The sequence below is a fragment of the Schistocerca nitens genome, chromosome 2 (genome assembly GCF_023898315.1).
Source record: "Schistocerca nitens isolate TAMUIC-IGC-003100 chromosome 2, iqSchNite1.1, whole genome shotgun sequence".
NCBI lineage: Eukaryota > Metazoa > Arthropoda > Insecta > Orthoptera > Acrididae > Schistocerca > Schistocerca nitens.
In genome coordinates, this window is record NC_064615.1 from 780,295,487 (window position 1) to 780,318,186 (window position 22,700).

At 42.6% G+C, this 22,700-nt stretch overlaps 1 protein-coding gene across 1 annotated transcript in view; it reads right to left on the bottom strand.

The window, feature by feature from the left end:
• Window positions 1-22,700, bottom strand: part of LOC126235327 (uncharacterized) — a 154,248-nt gene that overhangs the window by 98,163 nt on the left and 33,385 nt on the right. Inside the window, exon 3 of the mRNA XM_049944050.1 lies at window positions 4,374-4,591. Coding sequence (XP_049800007.1) covers window positions 4,374-4,514 — 141 coding nt within the window. The 5' untranslated portion in view covers window positions 4,515-4,591. The remainder of the gene's footprint in view (window positions 1-4,373; window positions 4,592-22,700) is intronic.

Here is a 22,700-nt window from a genome sequence, read left to right on the forward strand (position 1 = left end):
CTGGTATAAGTCATCTGTGGTCTCCAGTGGATCGTTGAGAGTAACTGCATTTCGTTTGATTTCTTTGCCCCATGTATTTTGATATCTGTACGCCACTGAAAAAAAAAAATATTTGCAGACAGTGCAAATTTCGACAGTGTATAATTCGTCTTTCTTGCAAACAAACTTGTTCCATTCGCTCACGGTACTTGCTGTTGACATCTTTACTCTTAGCCCTGAAGCACTTCGTACCGCAACGAAAGAGCAACGACAACCACATCTGCACCTGTGTTTTGTGTCGTGCGTTTTGGTGATTGTATTATTGCAGCATTTTTCCACTATCCCCAAGGTATTTTCACAGACTCAAACATACCTGGTGTAACAATCCGAATAAAATATAATCAAATTATTACTCTGCAATGAGCCACCGGAGACCATTGGTCCCTTATATCAAAATACTCGGAAAATATCTCGGAATAGCCTCTGAAATTTTCTCTGAGTAATTCACGTTCATCCCGTATAAATGGAGCTGTACTGCAACGGTGTTACTTGAGAAAGCCGTTGCAAATTTAGAAACGGATGCAAATTTGCGCGAGAAAACGTCCTGTTAAGATATCAATGATAGCATTTTTCTTAGAACGGCCCAACAATGGGTAAAAAAACACTACACACAATGTTTAATGTTCACTCAAGAAAGTCCAAAGTGAACGAGCTCTGTACTCAGGACACAAGCAGAAATGTGAACGTATTTGGGTGCCTGTGAAGGTCGGGCTAGGAATGTGCCATCCATAGTGCTACTACAAGTAAAGGAGTTTCAGTGGTTCTTGCCGACACTTCCACGGTTCACATGTCGTCGTTCCAGCACTTCTACAGTGGTTGTTCGCTCAACAGCAGACGTATGACTGTTCATCTGCTCAACTCTCTTGCAGCGCGCGAGACAATCTCTAAGTCATCCTACTTGTGCAGAAATGTTTAGCAACGATCATACGAGGAGCGAACATGAATTTGCATTATTATGGGCAACAATCAAATATAAATTCAAGCTTTGCACGGCAGGGAAATCACTTGTCCCTAACTAACCCGCTGCTTACGGTTTATGCTGTTACTCCTTTGTAGAGCACCGTCAGAGTACAAAATACAACTCGGCGCACAGTCTTGAAAATATGGGAGCTCGATCAGTGACTCGTTTTCCATTTTTGGAAGAGAAAAACGCTTAAACTTTATGTGGGATTGTCGCTATATTTACAGACGATACCACTAAGTATGACACTGCGGTTAAGTGGTAATGTGCAAACGAGTCTGCGTGAGACTTGCGTTTAAGTGTAGGAGTCTGTAATTAGTGTTTATTGTGTGTGTGTGTGTGTGTGTGTGTGTGTGTGTGTGTGTGTGTCGTTGGGTTGGTAACACTGTGCAAGTACACAGCGCACTCACGTTCCTTCAACAAAATTTGCCATCCCGCCTCTTCCTGTACAACCAAATGAGGAGACACAGGCTTAATCATTCGGATAAAAAAAAAAAAAAAAAAAAAAAACAAAGAAGGGTCTCATCTCTGTGACATCACCCGTGGATTCATCAAATCCATGCAAGATCCTCCCTCAGCAGTTATTCTTTTTAAAAGCTTAAAAGAGAGAATTTCATAATGTTTCGATCACAACAAATGGTGATTTCGAAAAATTTATTAGCGATGTTGGTTTGAACACCACACTGCTTTACAAAGTGTTCTTCTTTTGGTTGTGGTTATGTCCTTGCCTTCCCACAACCTTTGAACTGACTTACCCAACCAGTTGTAAGGAAACCTACAGTTTAACATGGACTTCGAATCATGGCGCAGTCCGGCACGTTCCACTTTAATAAACAATTCCAGACGTGAAAGAAATGATAAGTCAGAGTTAAAAATCGTAGATCTGACGAGGATCGAATCCCTCGTAACTTGGCACTTAATCAGTCTCTTACTTTACACGATTATCTCACTTCTCATACAATTGCGTTTTTATGAGCAACTTAAAACAATATCAAAATTACGATTTATAAATAAACTTCTTACACGATGGAAAAACAAAAACAGTGTTGCTTTCAACGAGAAGCCATACGTAACTTGATCGCTAATTACAACTGGCAATTGCAGTTTTCGTACAGTAAGGACTTCCTTCGATACTCACACATGAAAAGAAACTGGTAAGTGGTGTATTTACACTGTCACTCTTATCAGGTGGCATTGCTGCATCTCCTGTTTCACATTCCGAGAATCTTCTTCATGATTTGGTAGGCCGTAAATAATCATTCTACAGTTCTAAATAATCATTCTACAGTTCTCGATGCGATCGCCTGCGGCTTCTCTAGAGTACAAGCTGTCTGCAGAAGAAGTCTCGAAAAGTAATTTTCAGTTTCACCTTTCCCTACTTCAACCTTCTCTCGAGAACATTTAATAATCCATTTCCTGACTTTTTTTATTCGTTGAATGTGTTTACCATTCGACTTTTCAGCTATTAAATATGCACAGTTTATTCATTTAAAACATTGGGACTGCTGGCTGACACTTCTGTCTGATTTCCGCTGACCTCGAGAAGCTCGCACATTTTCCAGAATTCTTGGGTTTGGCACTCGTAATTTTGGCCTAATCTCACGTTGGCTGGTAGAACAACACATTTTTTGACGTGAAATACGACAGAACATAGCAACACTAGTGTCTGCCTACGTACACACATTCAGCCATGAGGACTTAAACGAATAATATTGCTCCCATATTTAGTCGTATTTTAGCCGGCCGCTGTGATCGAGCGGTTCTAGGCGCTTCAGTCCGGAACCACGCCGCTGCTACGGCCGCAGGTTCGAATCCTGCCTCGGGCATGGATGTGTGTGATGTCCTTAGGTTAGTTAGGTTTACGCAGTTCTAAATCTATGAGGACTGATGACCTCAGCTGTTAAGTCCCATAGTTCTTAGAGCCATCTGAACCATTTAGTCGTATTTTACTTCAAGAAATGTACAGTGCTACAATCCAACGTAAGATTAGGGCCAAAACGTCAGTGCCAAATCCAGGCAGACCTGGAAAATGTGCAAGTGGACGACACTCGCTGATCTCGGCAGAAACCATACAAAATCCCACCACTGACGACCTTTTAAGTCAATAAAAAGAAACGCATATCGTAATACAGAAACGATTTTTTAGCTTAAAAACTGATTTTAAATATGACCACACAAATGAAAAATTTATTTATGTCTTTTTGTTTTAACTTCGCATATCGAATAAAAATATGTATTCAACTTCTTTGTGGTTAACTTTTAGAAAGTTAGGGTATACGGTGTTGATGTTAAGACATACTCAATAATTAATATATTCGCCCAGCGTAGGAAATGAATTAATTACTCAGATTAAGAGTCTCAAGTTCTACTGATTTTGTGTATGAGGGGCAGTAAAATGAAAACCGGAGAGCCGCCACAATGGAATCACGGAATGGTTCCATTCAAAAGTAATCACCACACGTTTTAAGACGTGTATTCCAGTAGGAGAACACGGTCGGCCACTGACAGATTCACAACCGCACCCACTCTCGCACTTCCTCGACCAACTGAAACCGTCGTTCACGCATGTCTTTTTTCAGGTCGCCAAAGATGTGAGAAATCACACTGTGAACGTTCCGTGCTGTAGAGACGAAGTTTCAGTGTTTCCCAACCAAACCGCTGAAGCGTAACCTTCGTCCGATTGGCAGTGTGGGGGGCGGCCGTTATCGTGCAACAGGATGATTCCGTCCCACAGGAGTCGTGGGCTTTTTGCTTTATGACGCGTCGCAGTTTCTGCAAAGCGTCTTCATAGTGCTGCTCATTAACTGCGGTTCCAAGCTCGGGGATCTCGACGAGCGGAGGGCCCCTGCGGTCGAAGGAGGAGGCCACCATGATCTTAGTGGACCTTGAGTGGACAGCTTTGGATTTCTTTGGAGAGGGAGATGTTTCCACAGTTGGCTTTGCCGTTTGCCTAGGGCTGTCGGACGGAATCGCTGAATAATACTGCAACACCCTCTGTACAGCCCGGATCTTTCACCGTGTCATTTTCACACCTTTGGCGACCTGAAGTATGATATGGGTGGACGTTCGATTTCAGTCGGATAAGGAAGTGCGAGAGTGGGTGCGGATGTACATCAATCAGTGGCCGACCGCGTTCTACGAAACACGAATTAATTGTCTCGTTTCCCAGTGGGATAAATGTCTTAACGCGTGGGATGATTACTTTTGAAATGAACCATTCCAGGCTTCTGTTGTGGCGGGTGTCCATTTTTCATTTGAATGCCCTCATATTTGGATGGGTCTCATTCTTATGTTAAAGTACAGACAACTGTTTCTACTTGGGACGTTGTCCGGAACACCTGAGCCACAGAGGACGGGAGCAGCAGCCACGTACCTGCAGAGCGTCGTCGTCGTCGTCGGCGCCGCTGTGCGCCTGCTCCGGCGGGGGCCCCGGTCCTGGGGAGAAGGCGCGCAGCACCACGATGCACTCCACCTGCGCGTCGCCCACCGCGCCCGTCTGCGTGCTCACCTCCATTATCGCGGGCAACAGCTTACCGGCGGACCGCACTAGCTTGGCGTTCTTTGCGTTTCTCGACACGACTTCAGCGATAACTGCCAAACAAACATATCGACATCTCATTACAGTTTGTGGGAAAGCAACATCGCTAACGCCACACTGTAACCTCATCACCCACATTTCGATTATTTATATCGTGTCTTGGTTGGAATAGTTGTGTAAGACGCTCTCCATGTCATATGGAATAAATGTTGCCACTCGAGGAAGCTGTTTTGTATTGTTCCGCAGTTCAGAATTTCATTTGGACCTCCAATCAATTGCTGTTTATTAAACTGCCCAGCCAAGTCAATATCAATCGCCTTCAAACTGCGATACACAGGTACACTGCGCCGCCAGCGACGACGCCATGCACGTCGCAGAGGCATTGCTGTGGCACGTTAACACAAGTGAACGTAGCAAGCCAACGCCCAGCGAGACACCCAGAGCTATGCATTCGCACTCCTCGACGTTCGCACTGTTCCACTGCAGCACATGATGAAAAATATACTAGCTTTCTTTTTCTTTTTTAATGTTTGGTTCCGCTGACAATATTATTTTCACCAAGACTGTACATTTGCTGAGAATGTAATTTATACTGCTATTGGTCAGTTTTGGTTAGTTATTTTCAAATGGACTTGACAGTGGAAGAGGACGAATACAAGTCATGCGACATATGAAAACCAGGCAGCGTGAAGGGAAATATGTTACATTCTTGGCTTCGTAGACTAAAGATTATATGAGTTTTGTAGCCTCTGTGATACACAGCGTGATTAGATGCCATGGTTGTTTACGTGTATAGGTTTTGGTGTATGGGTGTCATAATTTATTACCTCAATCCCTGGTCCTGTACAGTCAAGTCCATTTGAAAATACCTCTATCACCGAAATTGATTAATTGTAGCATTCTCAACATATGTACAGTTTTTGCGAAAATAACAAAGCCTTTCAGATAAAAATTTAAAAAGCGATCATACAAAGTAGTAACATTGCTTATAAGCGTCAGAAAAAATTTGACAAACTATAACATCCTATTGTAAAACTGTTCAATACTTTTGAAGTGGGCAGACACCAATATAGCTATAAAGATTGTGGGGAAGCGGCCTGAAACGTTACAGGAGAAGAAAACGACGTAGTGGCGTTTTTTGAATGTGTCGGGACACAGGATAACAGTCGTTGGTTTGCTTGAATGGTGAAGACAATGAAACCATTATTTCCGTTCACAAACATTTTCAATTGTGCAGTTTTGATTATTTCCCTATAAGTTTATTAAAAAAATGGTTCAAATGGCTCTGAGTACTATGGGACTTAACATCTGAGGTCATCAGTCCCCTAGAACTTAGAACTACTTAAACCTAACTAACCTAAGGACATCACACACATCCATGCCCGAGGCAGGATTCGAACCTGCGACCGTAGCAGTCGCGCGGTTCCAGACTGAAGCGCCTAGAACCGCTCGGCCACACATGCCGGCTAAGTTTATTATTTGATGGATTTCTTACAAATGTAAGTTCGTCCTATATGTAGTAATATTTCTACTGTAGGTCTGCTGGATTTTGAGATTGCGACAAATATTAAATTTGTGCGTCAGCGTGTAGAATGACGCAGGACTGTGTTGTTTTGCCCTGCTCCTTCGCACGCCCTATCGATGTTCAAATGCAGCATTCCTTCTTACAAATGGATATTTACAATTTAAAATAGTAACTAGCAACTACTAACACTATGTTCATGTCTTTCTGGAACATTTTTTTGGAGGCAATGGTGAATAAGGACACACCGATTTGAGATATTCATGGAATGAAAGTAACATGAAATCTGTAGTAACCCTCGTGAGAAAGTGTAATTTGGGGTGGCTTATGCCTCTTTGAGTTTCAAGAAAGCGATGACGAACGAGAAACTCCAGACGAGTAGGTGTGAAACTACGTTTGGCTATATTTTCACCATGTGATGAAGTAGAAGTAACAGATACAAATATTTTTACTGGTGATGATTATCCATCTTCTATTTACTGCTACGATTTATTCGCCTAATGAAAAGGCAGCGGAGTATGTTTGAGGTGCACGAGCTGTTCAAAACAGAGCCAAGCAGATTCTGCTGTAGTTTCTAAGCAGACATACAGACAGTCGATTAGGCAACGACTGACTCACTATCTGTATCGACAATACTATCCAGGCTGATACTTTAAATCTGACATGTCAGTTTTTTAAGTTCCCAGAGGTAATGTCACATTTTAAATTTTGTTAATAAGCTTTGTTACTTTGTTAGGGATATAGTTCTTATCTTTAACCCAGATACTATTATAGTTCAATTCTTTTATCTTGGCGGCTCGCGCAGACGCGGGAGATTGCCGCGCTGCCAGTTGAAAACAACGCACGCGCCAAGAGATGCAGCGCCATAGTATAGTATACTGTAGTTCTCAAACTTACGTTTAGGCGGGAGCACGCAGTTTGTGAAGTAAAGCCACCACGCCCGCATTAACCCTTTCGCTGTTACAGAGACGTGTTCCCCGCATTCAGCGCTGTGCGCGATTTTGTCATCACTGCACTGCTCGCCTGTGGTAACACATGGTGTTCCGACTGCTTTGACACACTTATCATTCGATTTCACAATAACTATTTGGCCCAAAAATTTCGTTTTTACACATCTTCTCGACTGATACCTTCCCCCCATTAATGACTTAATTTTGTTTCGATGTTCAACGCAGTTATTGTGCAGCATTAAATGTAGTAAACCACTGCACGAAATTTTGAAGAGTTTGCAGAGGTAAAAGTCCATAGCTTATACTTTCCGTATGGTCGATTTTAGTTGCCAATATGTTGAGAATGAAATGTGGACAAGATACCTAAATTTCATATAAAATTTACTGTATAACAATATCTCATTTAATTTAAGTACCAGATAGTTGTCGTATGTAATACTGAGAAATATTCCGTCTTTTGCGACTGTAATAAAAGTTTTATTTATACCAGAGACATTTCGCTTTTTTCTAAAAAGTTCTGATTAAAACAAAGTTGGCGAAGTACACAAAACTGAATTGTGGACGTAATAGAACATAGAAATTGAAATACATTGTCAGTGAGGCGAAGTCGGCAAACAATTTGTGTTTGTCACAACGGACAGCAAATACTTGCCAAAACATAGATCAGCCGACGAAAACATTGTATATGATGATGTTGCCAAAGCAGCGAAGCAAAGAATTGCGTTAGACAATCAAGTAGCTCGGCAACATACGAGCCGAAATTCTGCTCTAAATAATACTTTTAATACTGTCGCAAAATATATCTCAATATGAATAGTAAAACAGCGACTGCGGAAGAGAAGATATACAAACAAAGCTGATAACATGAATATTGTAAGTGTGCCTTTTCATTGTTTTTAATTGCTGTGAAAAGAAATATTGGAGGACAAAATTAGAAAAACAGAAAACTTATGATTATAATGAAGAGACAAAGCACTAGAAATTAAAAAAAAATGCATTCGAACGAATAAAATTCATGAAGTAAGACACTTCGATGTTTTTGAATAAAAAAGCACCACACAAGGTTTGAACTCAGAACCTGTCGCTTAGTAGCCATGAACCTTAACCATTACGCTAACGCAGCTCGCCGTTCAACATACCTCATGGAGGACTCTAAAATATCACGCAAAATATCGACAAACACTGTTGGTATGACTATGAATTACTCACGTTTCGTCGAAGTACAATAGGAAATAAACAATTACCGCTGTTCTTTATTGCGAAAAAGCGGTTCGTGAGAATGACACAAACACCTTTCCTTGCTATCGCCTGAATTAGGAGGCTTATTGCTTGTTTGGTTTAATTAATTAATAGAATATGAAGCAACTGGTATAAAGAATGCTTTTTCCAAACTTCCTATAAAAGAAAGTCTGATATCAAGACAATGCTTTTGTTCAATTACTTTATTTATGACTGAACGTTTCTAAAACTGAAGACACTCGTCGGTGCTCTGCACTGCAGTTGAGCTCTGGCAACGTCGTTCTCTGTTCATTGGCAGACTGTTTTTTGTGACGACAGATGCGCAGAACGAACCTAAACTCAGCCGCCGTCGTAAATGATGCGCACTATAGTTTCATCTGTATGTCAATAGTTTAATAGTACAAAAGGAATACCTCTGCTACGAGAAAAGATGTGTCATTTTGCCCTACTGGGTAGCCCAAAACGGTACTATGAAATGTATGTAAAACTACAAAACTACAAGAAGTAACAACATGTGTAGTTCAATAGCAGTTTGTACGGCCTAAGTATGTTTCTCTGTTATATTGTCTCAAAAACAGTTGCCAAATAAAGCAAGCCAGATAACAATGAATCACTGAATTTGCACATCGTTTATACCATGTCTCTGGTTTACATCCCACCCTCAAGATCTAACATTTTTTCCAATGATTCACACGGATTGAACAGATCTTTGTGAGAACACGCTTAGAACTGTATTCTTATTTTTTACTACATCTCTTTCAAAATATCTTTGTACATTTTACAAAATGGCATAAACTCACTTTTTATACCTTACATATAGTATAAATTCGATTTTGGTTCCTGTTTCAGAGTTGTGCAGTATTTTAAATCCTAATTCTATGTTCATGATTTTATATTTTCCTTCGCATTTCCCAGAAATGGGAGCAGGGGCTTGAGAAGAAGTTCAGAAATGTGATTATACAGTAAAATACTGAGCTGTTATTCGATTCTGAAGAAATTTGATTAGGAAACGAGCCACTAAATGCAGTAGGAGAGTTTTGCTGTATGGACACTAAAATGACTGGTGACGGACAAAGTAGAAAGGCTCTAACATGTACACTAGCAATTGCAAGAAAAGCGTTTTTGAAGAAGATAATTGTATTATCATCGAAAATGAATCTAAGTGTTAGGTAGTCTTTCCCGAATGTTTTTGTCTAGATTGTAGCACTGTACTGAAGTCAAACGAGGATGATCAAGCGATTTTCCTCCGTTTAATCCGCCAACCGTCTTCAGAAAGAAAGATATAAATAAATACAGCCGCGCGGAGTGGACGCGTGGTTTGAGGCCTCTTGTCACTGACTGCGCAGCCCCTCCCGCCGGCGGTTCGAGTCCTCCCCTCGGGCGTGGGTTTGTGCGTTGTTCTTAGCATGAGTTAGTTTAAGTAGTGTGTAAGTCTAGGGACCGATGACCTATGCAGTTTGGTCCCTTAGGATTCACACACATTTGAAATAAATACGTGTGGAATGCAAAAGGACAACGCTCAATAACTGCGAGTGTAACAACTTATAAAAAAAATAAGCTCCCAATTTCGAGATACTCTTGGTGTTTAAAGGTACTGATATAGGCTCTAATCACTTCCCAGTTACTTTGAAATATGGGAAAGAAGGAGGAAACAAACGAATGTAAAGAAAAACAAAAGTCAAAACTTGAAATATAAAATTACTCTACTACAAGAAGAAAGCACAAGGAAGCTATATCAACAAAAATTCACTTGGGAACAACAAATAATTGAAACTAAAGATAATATTGAAGAAGAAAGGGAAAGATTAAAAATGTTGAAAATAGCTAACTATGTAGAAGGCAAAATGACAGTATCAAACTGCAAAAGGGATCTGAAAATATGGAACACAGAAACTGCTTACATTATTAAAGAAAAAGAACAGCTTATTTTCTGTTGCAGTCGTGGGGTTTTGTGTGCCCACTACATAAATTTAATAATTGACTCCAATTTGTCCTATGGTTTTCCTTATTCCAAATATTGTGACGCTGTTTATTTTATCTCATACTGACCGCAGTTTCTGTTGTATCTTGTTACCGAAGTGCGCCCAACTGCGGAAGAACGAAAACAAAAAGTTGCAATAATGAAACTGATGACAGACCTAGTCGTTGTAGACAAATGAGTTCATTATCCCGATTCTGCGCTTGCTGCTAAAAGAACTTCGTACGAGATCTGTTCAAAAAATTCCGGAAATTTCGTAATTTCGCGCCAATGGTGTGTTGGAGCGAAAGCAGTTGGCATCCCTACACAAGCCTCTGTTTAATGTGTAGCTGCCGGAAGTTTCATTGTTGAATGTCTGTTAGTTATTCTTCAGTGCTGTATTAAGAAGAACGATGTGTTGCACAGTTTGCAGAGTTACAGCAGCAACGTTTGTGCATTAAATTTTGCGTGAACCTCAAGAAAACCTTTACAAAGACACACCAAATGACTCAGGAAGCCTATAGTGATGATTGCCATACTCGGTGCTATGATTCACACGGTTTAAAAAACGGCCGGACGGAAGTTAAAGATGACCCACGTTCAGGACGCCCACTGACGTCACCTACTACGCTCATGTCAGGAACGTCAACGAAATTTTATGTGCAAATCTAAGATTGATTGCAGAAGAATGTAACATTTCAGTTGGTTCATGCCACGAACCAAGTTCGTGCCACGGCTCATGAGTCAAGACCAGGAATACCTTCGCCTCGCAATTTGTGAAGTGCTTTTGGATCGCGCAAAAGAGAACGAGATGTCCCTTAAGAGAATCATAAGTAGTGATCAGACGTTGATCTTTGGTCAGGTGTTGAGACCACGGTTCAATTTTCACAATGGGTCGGGAAAGGTTCAACAAGACCAAAAAAGGCTCGTCAGGTCATGTCCAATATCAAAGTCATGCTGATAGTGTTCTTTGACTATGAATGATTAGTTTATCATGAACGCCTAACGTGCCTCCGAGTCCTTCGCCATATTAATACGAAGAATAAAAAGTAAGTAACTGTCAATGCTTCATTACATTACCCATGAAGAAACCGTCCAATGGGTGACGTAATACAGCACTGACAGTGGCTAGCTGGCTGTTACCTCCCTGTTCCACGGGACTCTTCGTCACGTTCGAAGCCTCTGTCACGATTAGCAAAAATTTTTCTCGATTGTCTGATGATACCTAGTACAGGCGAAACGCCTCACGTGTGAAGATTAAATAAACCTATCTTGTGCAACCAACACCGTTTTTTTTCTGTTCTAAAGAATAAATTTGAAGTCGAAATACCAACAGCCTAATCGACTGGAGTAGAGGGATAGCTAAAAACTATCACTTCCCCTTTGAGAGGTTGCGTAAACGGTTGAAAATTGAATTTCCTTCGCCATATTAATACGACGAATAAAAAGTAAAAAGCGATCTACAGCTCATGCCGTATTTGCTAGAATATCTGGTAATTCAGGTGTCAAACACACACTAAAATTTAAACGGTTATAAAATCAGCGTCGGATCAGAAAATAACGCACTTTCAATGGTTGGTTGCAGTAAGCAGAGGTTCGAATTAACAAATGACGGTGACCGAAACAACAAAGTTTGTTTCCATATACAGAAGATCAGCGTTCATGCCACAGTGACACAATGGTCCTACGTTCACCAACACAGAGATCATCTGAAGTGGCAACATAGCTAAAAGACCTACGTAGTCGGACTGCAGCCTTGGCAGCAGCATCATTCTCGAACACTCCGAAGTGACCAGGGACCCACATGAGCATCACGTTGGCTCCATTATCAGCGTATGAGTGGAGACATTCTTGGATTCATTGTACTAAAGGATATGTGTATGCCACATAGAGGCTCTGGAGGGTACTAAGTGAATCGGGACGTAACACACAACTGAGAAGCCTGTGTCGTCAGACGTACTGGGTGACTTATTAGAGGGTAGAAATCTGCAGTAAAAATCGAGCACTCTTCTAGAAGCCAGTTTCTAAAATGTTTGTTGCCAGAGACAAAGGCACATCCGACACTTCAGTCAGTCTCAGACCCATCAGTGTAGACGAAGGTGCTGTCTCCAAGTTGTGTGCAAAGTTCGATAAACTTACAGTGATACACTGAATCTACAGTAGTGTCCTTGGGTTGGGAACTAAGTCCAAGATGAATGCTGGCCTCTACATGAAGCCGAGGCAGTGAAGGGCTTCTCATCCGTTGGGAACATGGCAGGTAACGTAAGGTTAAGCTTCCAAAGGAATATACGAAAGCGAACTCCAAGAGGCAACAAAGAAGTTGTGCTCACCCCGTATTGGCGGCCAACGGAGTCATCCAAAAAGGGCGCATAGGATGGCTGGTTGGGCATAGAAGACAGACGGCACGTGCCTCTGCTGAGGAGAACATCACGCCAGTATGACAGACTCTTGGACAGACTCAAACTGGGATAGTGTGGAAAGCTCACGTGTAAAATAGATGGTCATGCAGACAGGTAAACGAGACACCAGTAGCCCATTTTTGATAGGACAAGGGATCAGAACGAGTGGAGGAAGATTTTCTGATCTGCTCCCCATGACATACCACTTGAAACAAGTATGATATTTAGAGATTGGCTGCTGCCAGATATGATTTGTGGGAGGACACACAGTTTCCTATCGAGCGTAAGCCCCACGGATTTCGTGGTTTCGACAAACCGAAGAGGAACAGGGCAGAGATGTAAAGACAGTGGAGGGATGAACTCCTTACTCTGCCAGAAGTTCAGACAGATAGTTTTTTTAGTGGAAAAGTGACAACCGTTGTTGATGATTAAAACGGTCTAGACATCACTGAAGTCATCACTCAAGTAAACAGGTCCAATGAGAGCTGCAAGTAGGTAGTGAAGTCATCAACAAAGAGGGAGCCTGAAATGCCTGGCGTAAGACAGTCCCTGATAGAGTTAATTGCTATGGACAATAGGGCAATGCTAAGCATAGAGCCTTCTCCAGAATAAAAGAGTTCGACAAAGCCGAACCGACAAGTACGTTGAAAACCTGGTCTTTTAAAACTCCGAAATAAAATGGGGCAGGCGGTTTCGAAGCCGCAAATGTGCACTGGACAGAGGACTCCCATCCTCCTGGAGGTTTCATAAGCCTTTTCTATATCAAAAAACACAGCTACAGTCTGGCATTTCTGCAGAAAATTGTTCACAATATGGGTTCACGGGATGACAAGATGATCAACTGCAGAGTGGTGCTTACAAAATACACATTGCACATTTTTTACCAAATTCTGAGACTCAAGCCACAATACCCGCTGACCACTGATCATGTATTCGATCATCTTGCAGACACTGCTGGTGAGAGAAATTGGGCAGTAGCTGGATGGAAGATGTTTGTCCTTACCAGGCTTGAGTATGGGAATTACAGTGGCTTCGTGCCAACATCTGGGAAATGCGCCATCTGTCCAGGTGCGATTATAAAACAAAAAAGGAAGTGCTTGCCGTCAAGACATAGGTGCTGCAACATCTGAATGTGAATAACATCCAGTCCTACAGTGGAAGATCACGACAAAGTGAGACCACGTTCGAGTTATCTCATAGTAAAAACAATAATGCAGCATTCGTGATTCTGAGAGGGGAAAGATATCTCCTGAGACATCTCGTTTCCAAGGTATGAAGGTGGGATGGTAACGGGCAGGGATCGAGATATCTGCAAGGTATCGACAAAATGACATCGTTCGCTACAGCCACGACAGGAATCGGTAGCTGTACCTTGTTGCCATAAATCAATGTAGGTCACCCAAAACAACAGAAGAGGGAGTAAAACGGTTAAAAGAATTAGTAAAAAAGAGGTCCCAGTATCTTTTCTGCTATCTCTGATAATACGATGACATTCTGTGCACAACTGTTTATAACGAATACAATTCTCCTTTGTGGAATGGCGTTCAAAGACACGGAGCGTACCTCTCCCTGTGCAAATCGCATCACAGCATTCCTCAGTCCACCAGGAGACTGGGACACATCATGGTAGGAAAGATGTTCGGGGGATGGAATACTCTGCAGTGATAAGTGTAACATTCATATGGTACTCCACCTGGCCATCACTGATGTGGAAACGTTGTTCGTCGAAAGTTGCCACTGAAAAGTAGAGCCTCCAGTCAGCTTTAGAAAGCTGCCAGTTGGTCTTGCTCACCGATTGGACATGAGTTATCAGACGAATTATGAACAGGAAATGGTCGCATGAGCATGAATCAGGACGGCCCACTCTACATGGCGGGCGAGCTGTGCAGTACAGAACTGGTGGGCAAGATGTGTAGTACAGAACAAGAGATCCAGGTGCGAGAAAATGAGTGTGGAATATGAAAGAAATGTGGTTCACCAGTGTTGAGAGAAATTAGAGTAAGCTGTTGAGAATATCTGCCAGGGAAGAGCCTCTCGGGCAGGGTCTCAGAGAACCCGAAATGGGATGGTGGGCACTGAAGTCGCTGAGCAGCAGAAAGAGTTGTGGGAGCTGAGCAGTAAGCTGCAGTATGTCTGCCCTGGTGAGAACAGATGACAGCCGTATGAAGAGTTTACAAAAAGAAATGGTATAACTTGGGAGAGAAAGACAGACAGCAACAGCTTCAGCTGGGTGCTCAATGAAATGGTTTGGCTAAGGATATCGTACTGAATGACCATCGTGAATGAGCAAGTTCCTTCCTCGGAAGAAAGGTCAAAAGGTAATGTGAAGCATTAGAGGTCAAAACAGTCTTGAGAGATGTAATTTCGTTTCTTGGAGGCATAAAACAACTGGGCACTGTGATCGCAATAGCAGCTTGCCATGAATGCTCCATTGGAGAACAGCCATATTACATGATAGGAGATATTTCTCTTTTACGAGACAATTACTTCAGTGGTTGTGAGAGCCAATTTCGGATGCGTACTACTACAGTGTTCTGAGGCTGGAGGATCCTGTTCCATTAATGCTTCGAAGGTACCAGTAATATCCCTAGGTCGGTCAGGTGACTCCAGGGTATAGAATCAGTTGGTGACTCGCAATGGTGAAGTGGAGGTTGGCTGGACAGAGATTTCACGCGGTGTCACTGGTGCAGAGGACCTCCAAGTTGGAGAAAGAGAAGAACGTTTGGCTTTGTTCGACTTCTTAGGAATTTTGTGTTTGTCAGACGAAGACCCAGATGTTTGCTGACTTGAAGTGCACAAAAAGTTATCTTGGAAGTTTTCCCTTTTAAATTTCTGTTCTTCTGTCTCATCACAGGTGACTTCACGGGTGTAGGCAAACGTTTTGGTGTGTTGAGCAACTGTAGTGGACAGAGGTGAGGATGTCACCTTAGCACTACGCCATTTCACAGCCATATAACTGAACCGGAGGTCGCAGGTCAGTGTGGCCACATTTTTCGTGGGTTGTGGCGTAACAACAAAAATGCTGAAACTGCCAGATGGTGGTATGCATGCTATTAGCTGGCTAACATTTTGCGAACAACATTGTGCGGTACCTTTTCCTTCACCTGGATCTCCTGAAATACTCGCCCACCAAGGTATATGGGGCATCTGTGGGCTGACGTGGCACAGTTACCAGTGCAGTTGATGCAGCAGGGAGGAGGAGATGGGCTATCTCTCTTATGAACATCCTTGTTGCAAGTTACATATTTGGCTGCCTTTTTACAGGGCATGTGAGTGTGGTTATAATGCTGACAATGGTAGACTGCCTTCATCTCTGACGAGAACTCCATTCGATCAAACACTAAGAAAAGGTTGCAAGCAGATGCTAATTCTGCATCAACCCTCTTCATAACCCAATGGGCTGTGGTTACGCCCTGATCAGGGAGGTAATGTGTATCTCCGTCAGTCACACTATCAAGCAGCTGAGTCTATATGACGCCATGCAAAGAATTCAGGGTTCGATGAGCCTCTACATGAACAGAGTATCTGTGGAGGAGCATAGCTTTAAGCAGTCTTTGGGCTGGAGAGGCACTGCCTGTTTCTATAAGCAGAATTCAATTGCGTAAGCGAGTGAAAGACATTAGTGGGCCTACAACTGTATCCAAATCTTTATGAATGACAAACTTGTTCACGGAAGAGAAGTTCTCACCTTTTTCCAGAATGAGATTTTCACTCTGCAGCGAAGTGTGCGCTGATATGAAACTTCCTGGCAGATTAAAATTGTGTGCCCGACCGAGACTCGAACTCGGGACCTTTGCCTTTCACGGACAAGTGCTCTATCAACTGAGCTACCCAAGCACGACTCACGCCCCGTCCTCACAGCTTTACTTCCGCCAGTACCTCGTCTCCTACCTTCCAGACTTTACAGAAGCTCTCCTGTGAACCATGCAGGACTAGCACTCCTGAAGGAAAGGATATTGCGGAGACATTGCTCTCATTCATTAAAAGCCTTGCAATCTGAGAAATCAGTCTAAATTCCAGTCAAATTGAGTACTTCAATACCCCTCATGATTTCCTAGTAGAAATTCATCTTACTACGGACGAAAATGTCAAGAATAAAATTAAGGAACATTTGAAGGGATTTGGAAAAATTTCAAACACTATTTCCCTGTTCTGTATAGTTATAACAACTGGATTCGCAATCACTTGGAAAAGTCAGTTTTGAAATCTACATGAAGTGTAAATTAAAAAGAGCAGCTACTCGAATCTACCAGTGACTAAGTTACAGAAAATAAATATTTGTCACCCATAAGTTTCTGTTTAAGCTTAAAGTTGGAGTTTCCTATGCTGTCAAATAAGCGGTAACAAGATTATTACCTGTCGTGTCCACATACCAGTGCTAAAAAGGCTTTTCCTTCTTAACGTATATAAAAAATAAATCCGAAACAAACTTCACAGCGAGAGTAATTTGAAACTGTGTTTACCTTCTGTCGTTCCTGATTTTAAAGTTACGTCACGTACAGAGCAGGCAGATCCCCCCTCAACGAATTCCAAGGAAGGGTTCAGCCAGTCAGTTCCATTGTGAAAACTTTTAGATTAACAGAAAAGTGTGAAACACATTAATATTGCATACCAAGACCTAGCCATTGTGCCAAAGCTTCATCAGCCCTTTTGATGTGGTACAGGTGAAATGTAAAGAGTTATAAAAACATTAGGGCTATTAAAACATTTGTTTGAATCCAATTACTTCCGTGCTACAGTAAGTACTTCTTTGTGTTACATACGCCATTTTACATTACTGTTCCAAGCACATCAAACCTTCATAATTCTCAAAGGAGTTCAGGGGATTCAGAAAGCAGATCCACTCGTTAGTGACAGGTCAGTCCCACCTTCCCAGCGCTGCCTGTTTCCCGGTTGCACTGAGCCCTGTTGACACCCAGGGCCGGCCGATGGTGGCCGAGAGTTTCTAGGCGCTTCAGTCTGGAACCGCGCGACCGCTACGGTCGCAGGTTCGAATCCTGCCTCGGGCATGGATGTGTGTAATGTCCTTGGGTTACTTAGGTTTAAGTAGTTTAAGTCTAGGGGACTGATGACCTCAAATGTTAAGTCCCATAGTGCTCAGAGCCATTTGAACCATTTGACACCCGGGTTCGGCCGGGTACCCGACGAGCCGCAGGTCTCGACGGCGCGTCGCGGCTCGCGCACTTCGTTGCCGGTACAGTTGAGCTCAGCTACCCGTGGTGCGGGTAAGGGGACGGAGCGATATGCCGCTGTCGGGCTCGGGCGGGTAAATGCACGGCTCTGACAGTAGGTCTACCACAGCGAATTTTTTTAAGGGTGCAATAATCGCTCAAGCAGTCACACTGCAAGGATCGACATGCCAAACATTTTAAAGTTATGATATGTTACTTCCTGGCAGATTAAAACCGTGTGCTGGACCGAGACTCGAACTCGGGACCTTTACCTTTCGCGGGCAAGTGCTCTACCAACTGGGCTACCCAAGCACGACTCACGCCCCGTCCTCACAGCTTTACTCCTGCCAGTACCTCGTCTTCTACCTTCCAAACTTTACAGAAGCTCTCCTGCAAACCATGCAGAACTAGCACTCCTGAAAGAAAGAATATTGCGGAGACATGGCTTAGCCACAGCCACAGCCTGCCTGGGGATATGATATGTTGTGTGCACTGCAACAGTAATAATTACCACAAACTGGATAAAAACGTTAGTAGTAGAGCAATGAGGAGGCCACCCCACTCTCCATTGTTGCCAAATTTATTCAAGATGGCGGATCCAAGATGGCAGCGATAGATATGACAACATCGCAATGACGTCATGGTAGGATTTCAAATTTTTGCGGGAAGATAGGTCATTTGGGCTACCTCCACTAACCTACCCCCTCCTCTCCCCCCTCCAGAATATGGCGGGAAGTTCAGAGTCCAGCAGGACAACTCAACACACCACGGCTACCTCCACTAACCTAGGAAAATGGCGGGAAGAAGGTCACTTGGGCTACCTTACTAACCTAAGTCATCCGACCAGCACCTCTTCCTAGGAATTGGCAGAAAAAGGACTCAGCCTATGCTGGGCTGCTGGATAGGATTGACCGAAGTCTTTATTTTGCAGGCAGTCTTTATTTAAACAATTAGAGGCAGTACCACCATCCAGTGTGTTCACCACGAGGCCCGGAGTCGAACTGACCTACTACACACTACTGCCACCAGAGGGAGCCGTCGTCGCAACCCGTGACGTAATCCAAGATGGAGGTCGGGGTGTGGGAAATTGGCGGGAAAAAGGAGTGTACTTTATTTACTTCTGAACAATAATTTATTAACGAATGGATTTGACATAGGATATTTATTACACTGATACAAAACACTCACCCTGACGTGCTTGGGCTCACAGTAAATAGTCTGCAGACCTGCAAAAAACTCGTACAACTGTCGAAATAATCCAGTACTCTGATGGACAGACACGCAAACTACTCGTAAATTACCGAAATAATGAATAGCAACCCCACAGACCTGCAAACTAATCGTAGATTGCCGAAATAATGCATGGAAACGCTCTGCAGACATGCTTGCTAACTATTGCCTGTTGAAATAATGCATTGCACAGCCTACAGACCTGCAAAGTACTCGTAAATCACCAAAATAATGCAGTTTACTGATGTGCAAACACGAAAACAACTAGTAAATTGTCAAAATAATGCATGTAAAACGCTCTGCAGACACGCTCGCTAACTATACACTGTCGAAATAACGTGTTGCACAGCCTGCACACCTGCTCATAAGATAATGCAAAAATCACGAAAAAAACTTGTAAATGGTCAAAAAATAATGGTAACGGGGCATGTGAGCTGCATCACCACGAAATGTTCACACAGCGACCAGGACCTGTTTACGAAAATAGCCCAGAATAACACCGACTACATTCTTCCTGATGGTCCTAACGAGACATCACATGTTCACTTCCTGGAAATCGTGACGCCCTGCTGTCAACATACATCAGAAACGTTAAACATTCTCACCGCTAAAAGCCTTCGTCACGTCTGTGCACGCTTGATAAAACACTGTTAATCATAAGAGCATTCTTAATGTTTGGGAAGAGAGCACTGACTAAGCACTGACGGGAGGGGAGGGGGGGGGGTCGGAACTATTACGCAAACAGAATTCGAAGCACTGTCCTACAGGAGGGAAAAATGGCGGGAATTTTCGGTATCTTACAGCTATTGGTCTAGAGATATCCTAATGCCACATTGGCAGATGAGTGACGGCATCCCCGCCAGTGAAGGATGGTCTGCTTCAACTTGTCTTTGAACACATGCTTTCTCAGAGCTTTCTGTAGACACCTTGCCTCCATCTTGTTCGAATCGGTTTGTAGGGGCTCCTATGCCCCAGCACAAAGGATATCTTGTGAATGAATGGAGTGTTCTGATTGGATTTTACTGAACTTACCCTCCAAATAACTGATGTGACAGATGTGGAAGCACTGTCTTTTTTTCTGTAGATGAGACTTTTAGCAGCAAAAATATTTTGTACAGATCACCATATTGCATTGACAATTAAACCCTGCAAAGTGGCCTACAGATTGTCAAATACAGAAAAGACTCTTACTCACACTGTTCTGACACTGAGGACAGAAGCTGGAATATTAGAGAGAGAGAACCCAATCTCCAACCTGACAATATACCACCACGTACCGTGTCGATGTAGTAAACACACAATTCATATCCTGCACCATAGAAAATCGCCCCTTTTGCATCACGGATATAGTTATCGACTGACAGACACTTGTACATATAAGGCAAACACATATAGCATAAGCATGTGCACCGTAGTTATACTCCTCGCTGTACTAGATATTTCCCACGAGGTCGGGTGGTCATCTCCCACCCCTCACCTAGAGTGACCACAGCGCACTCAGCAGATGGAAGTCACTTTCAGAACTGTTGTACAAAGGCTGAGTTGGTTCCCGTCGGGGCGAGTCATCACCTTTTCTGCTCCCAATCTGCTTGCTTGCTTTCTACACAAATCTCCAGATTCTTGGATTACAAGAATACATGTATTTTCACATGGTTTGCCTGAATATTATACCATATACACAATACTTCTCGTTATCAACCACATACTAATATCACTTACATAGCAGTACCTCTACACACCTGAAATTTTAGTGAGGTGGATTGTGCTGTAAACCACTAAGTAACTAGAAACTTATCTCGCCTGCAAAGACCTTTACATGATAACTCGATAAAATAAAAGAAACTGATGTTTCCACTCATGCATACCAATGTCGGTTATGTAACAGATTCCAAATCATCCCTATAATTTACATAGTCAAATAAGGTGTTTCTCATGCCTAGAGAACCAGCAAACGTGCCTTTCACCTGCTAGATGCACAGACCACAATCGATGTTCCCTCAACTAAATAAAGGCGCAAAATGTGCAGAAGCAGTCAACTGGGCATTTTACATGGGAGGGAATAATGGTCCAGTGCAAACACACGTCCATATTGAATCTTCTCAAATTTTCATGCTATCACGAAAGCTGTCAAACACATACTAAGTATTGGTTCACTACTCGGCCCTCTAGGGGACGACATGGTTAAGTCAGCTACATTCCTACACCTCAACAGGCCTCTCCATTTGGACAGCTTCTACCATTAGCTGGAAACATGAATCATTCTCGCCACAGGTCACCAGCCACTGCCCACCAAGCATGCATAGACAGAATTGTCCTAGAAAAACCGGCCACATATCTATTTTATCCCTGTACTTACAATTAAATATTACGATCACGGTCTCAATTGGTCGACATTTGACAATAGGCGAAGTATCAGAAATACACCATGCTGATGGATGTGGCTCTGGAAATAGAAATATCTGTACCATTCTTATGACTTGACATACTCTTCCCTTTGCTATCACAGTATTCCATGTGAAATCCATACCTTCCTTACGACTGGACGTAGTCATTTCCTTTGCACATGTCGGAACACAAAGACATATTTTAAAAGCCTGATGCTCAAGGTGAACCTATCATACAACCCCTACTACTAAGTATAATACTTGGCCAATAACTGATTGCCTGCGATACGAAATAATACTGACCAAAAATCAGTGATGGGTGGACATGTGTCGTAAGTTTTCTTGCGAGTGGTACCACTGTGTCTTAGAAAGAGAGGCATAATCATCTTACAAACCGCCAGATGTTAAAAAACAAGATCGCAATGACCATATTACTATCACAAGCTGTGTTGATTCTACAGGTGCATACATATATCCATGTTAAAAGTTATACTGGCTTTATAAATCGAGGTATGGCATTACCTCTGAATGAAGTGGTTTTATCCAGACAAATACCGTGACACTGACTATAGACGGTGATCGCCGGAGTGAATTATAATCAGACCAGCAGTGCGGTTACACATTGCCGACGGTGCAACCTCGTAATAAAATTACCGAATTTATAATGTGATTCGGCTAAGGAATATTGTATGAAACCGTTATTTGCACTCCATCACACCACCGCTCGATATAATTCTCCAGTATTTGTAATGCATTCTATCTCGATGTCACGTCAGATGTTCGGTGATATATCGACTGGGTTATAGGGGGTGGTTGACTGACAAGGGAACCTCCCCATCGCACCCCCTTCAGATTTAGTAATAAGTTGGCACAGTGGATAGGCCTTGAAAAACTGAACACAGATCAATTGAGAAAACAGGAAGAAGTTGTGTGGAACTGTGAAAAAATAAGCAAAATATACAAACTGAGTAGTTCATGGCAACATAGGCAACATCAAGGACACTGGGAATGCAGGAGCGCCGTGGTCTCGTGGTAACGTGAGCAGCTGAGGAACGAAAGGTCCTTGGTTCAAATCTTCCATCGAGTGAAAAGTTTAATTTTTTATTTTCAGTTTATGTGACAAACTCTTATGTTTTCATCACTTTTTTGGGAGTGATTATCACATCCACAAGAAAACCTAAATCGGGCAAGGTAGAAGAATCTTTTTACCCATTCGCCAAGTGTACAAGTTAGATGGGTCGACAACATACTCCTGTCATGTGACGCACATGCCGTCACCAGTGTCGTATAGAATATATCAGATGTGTTTT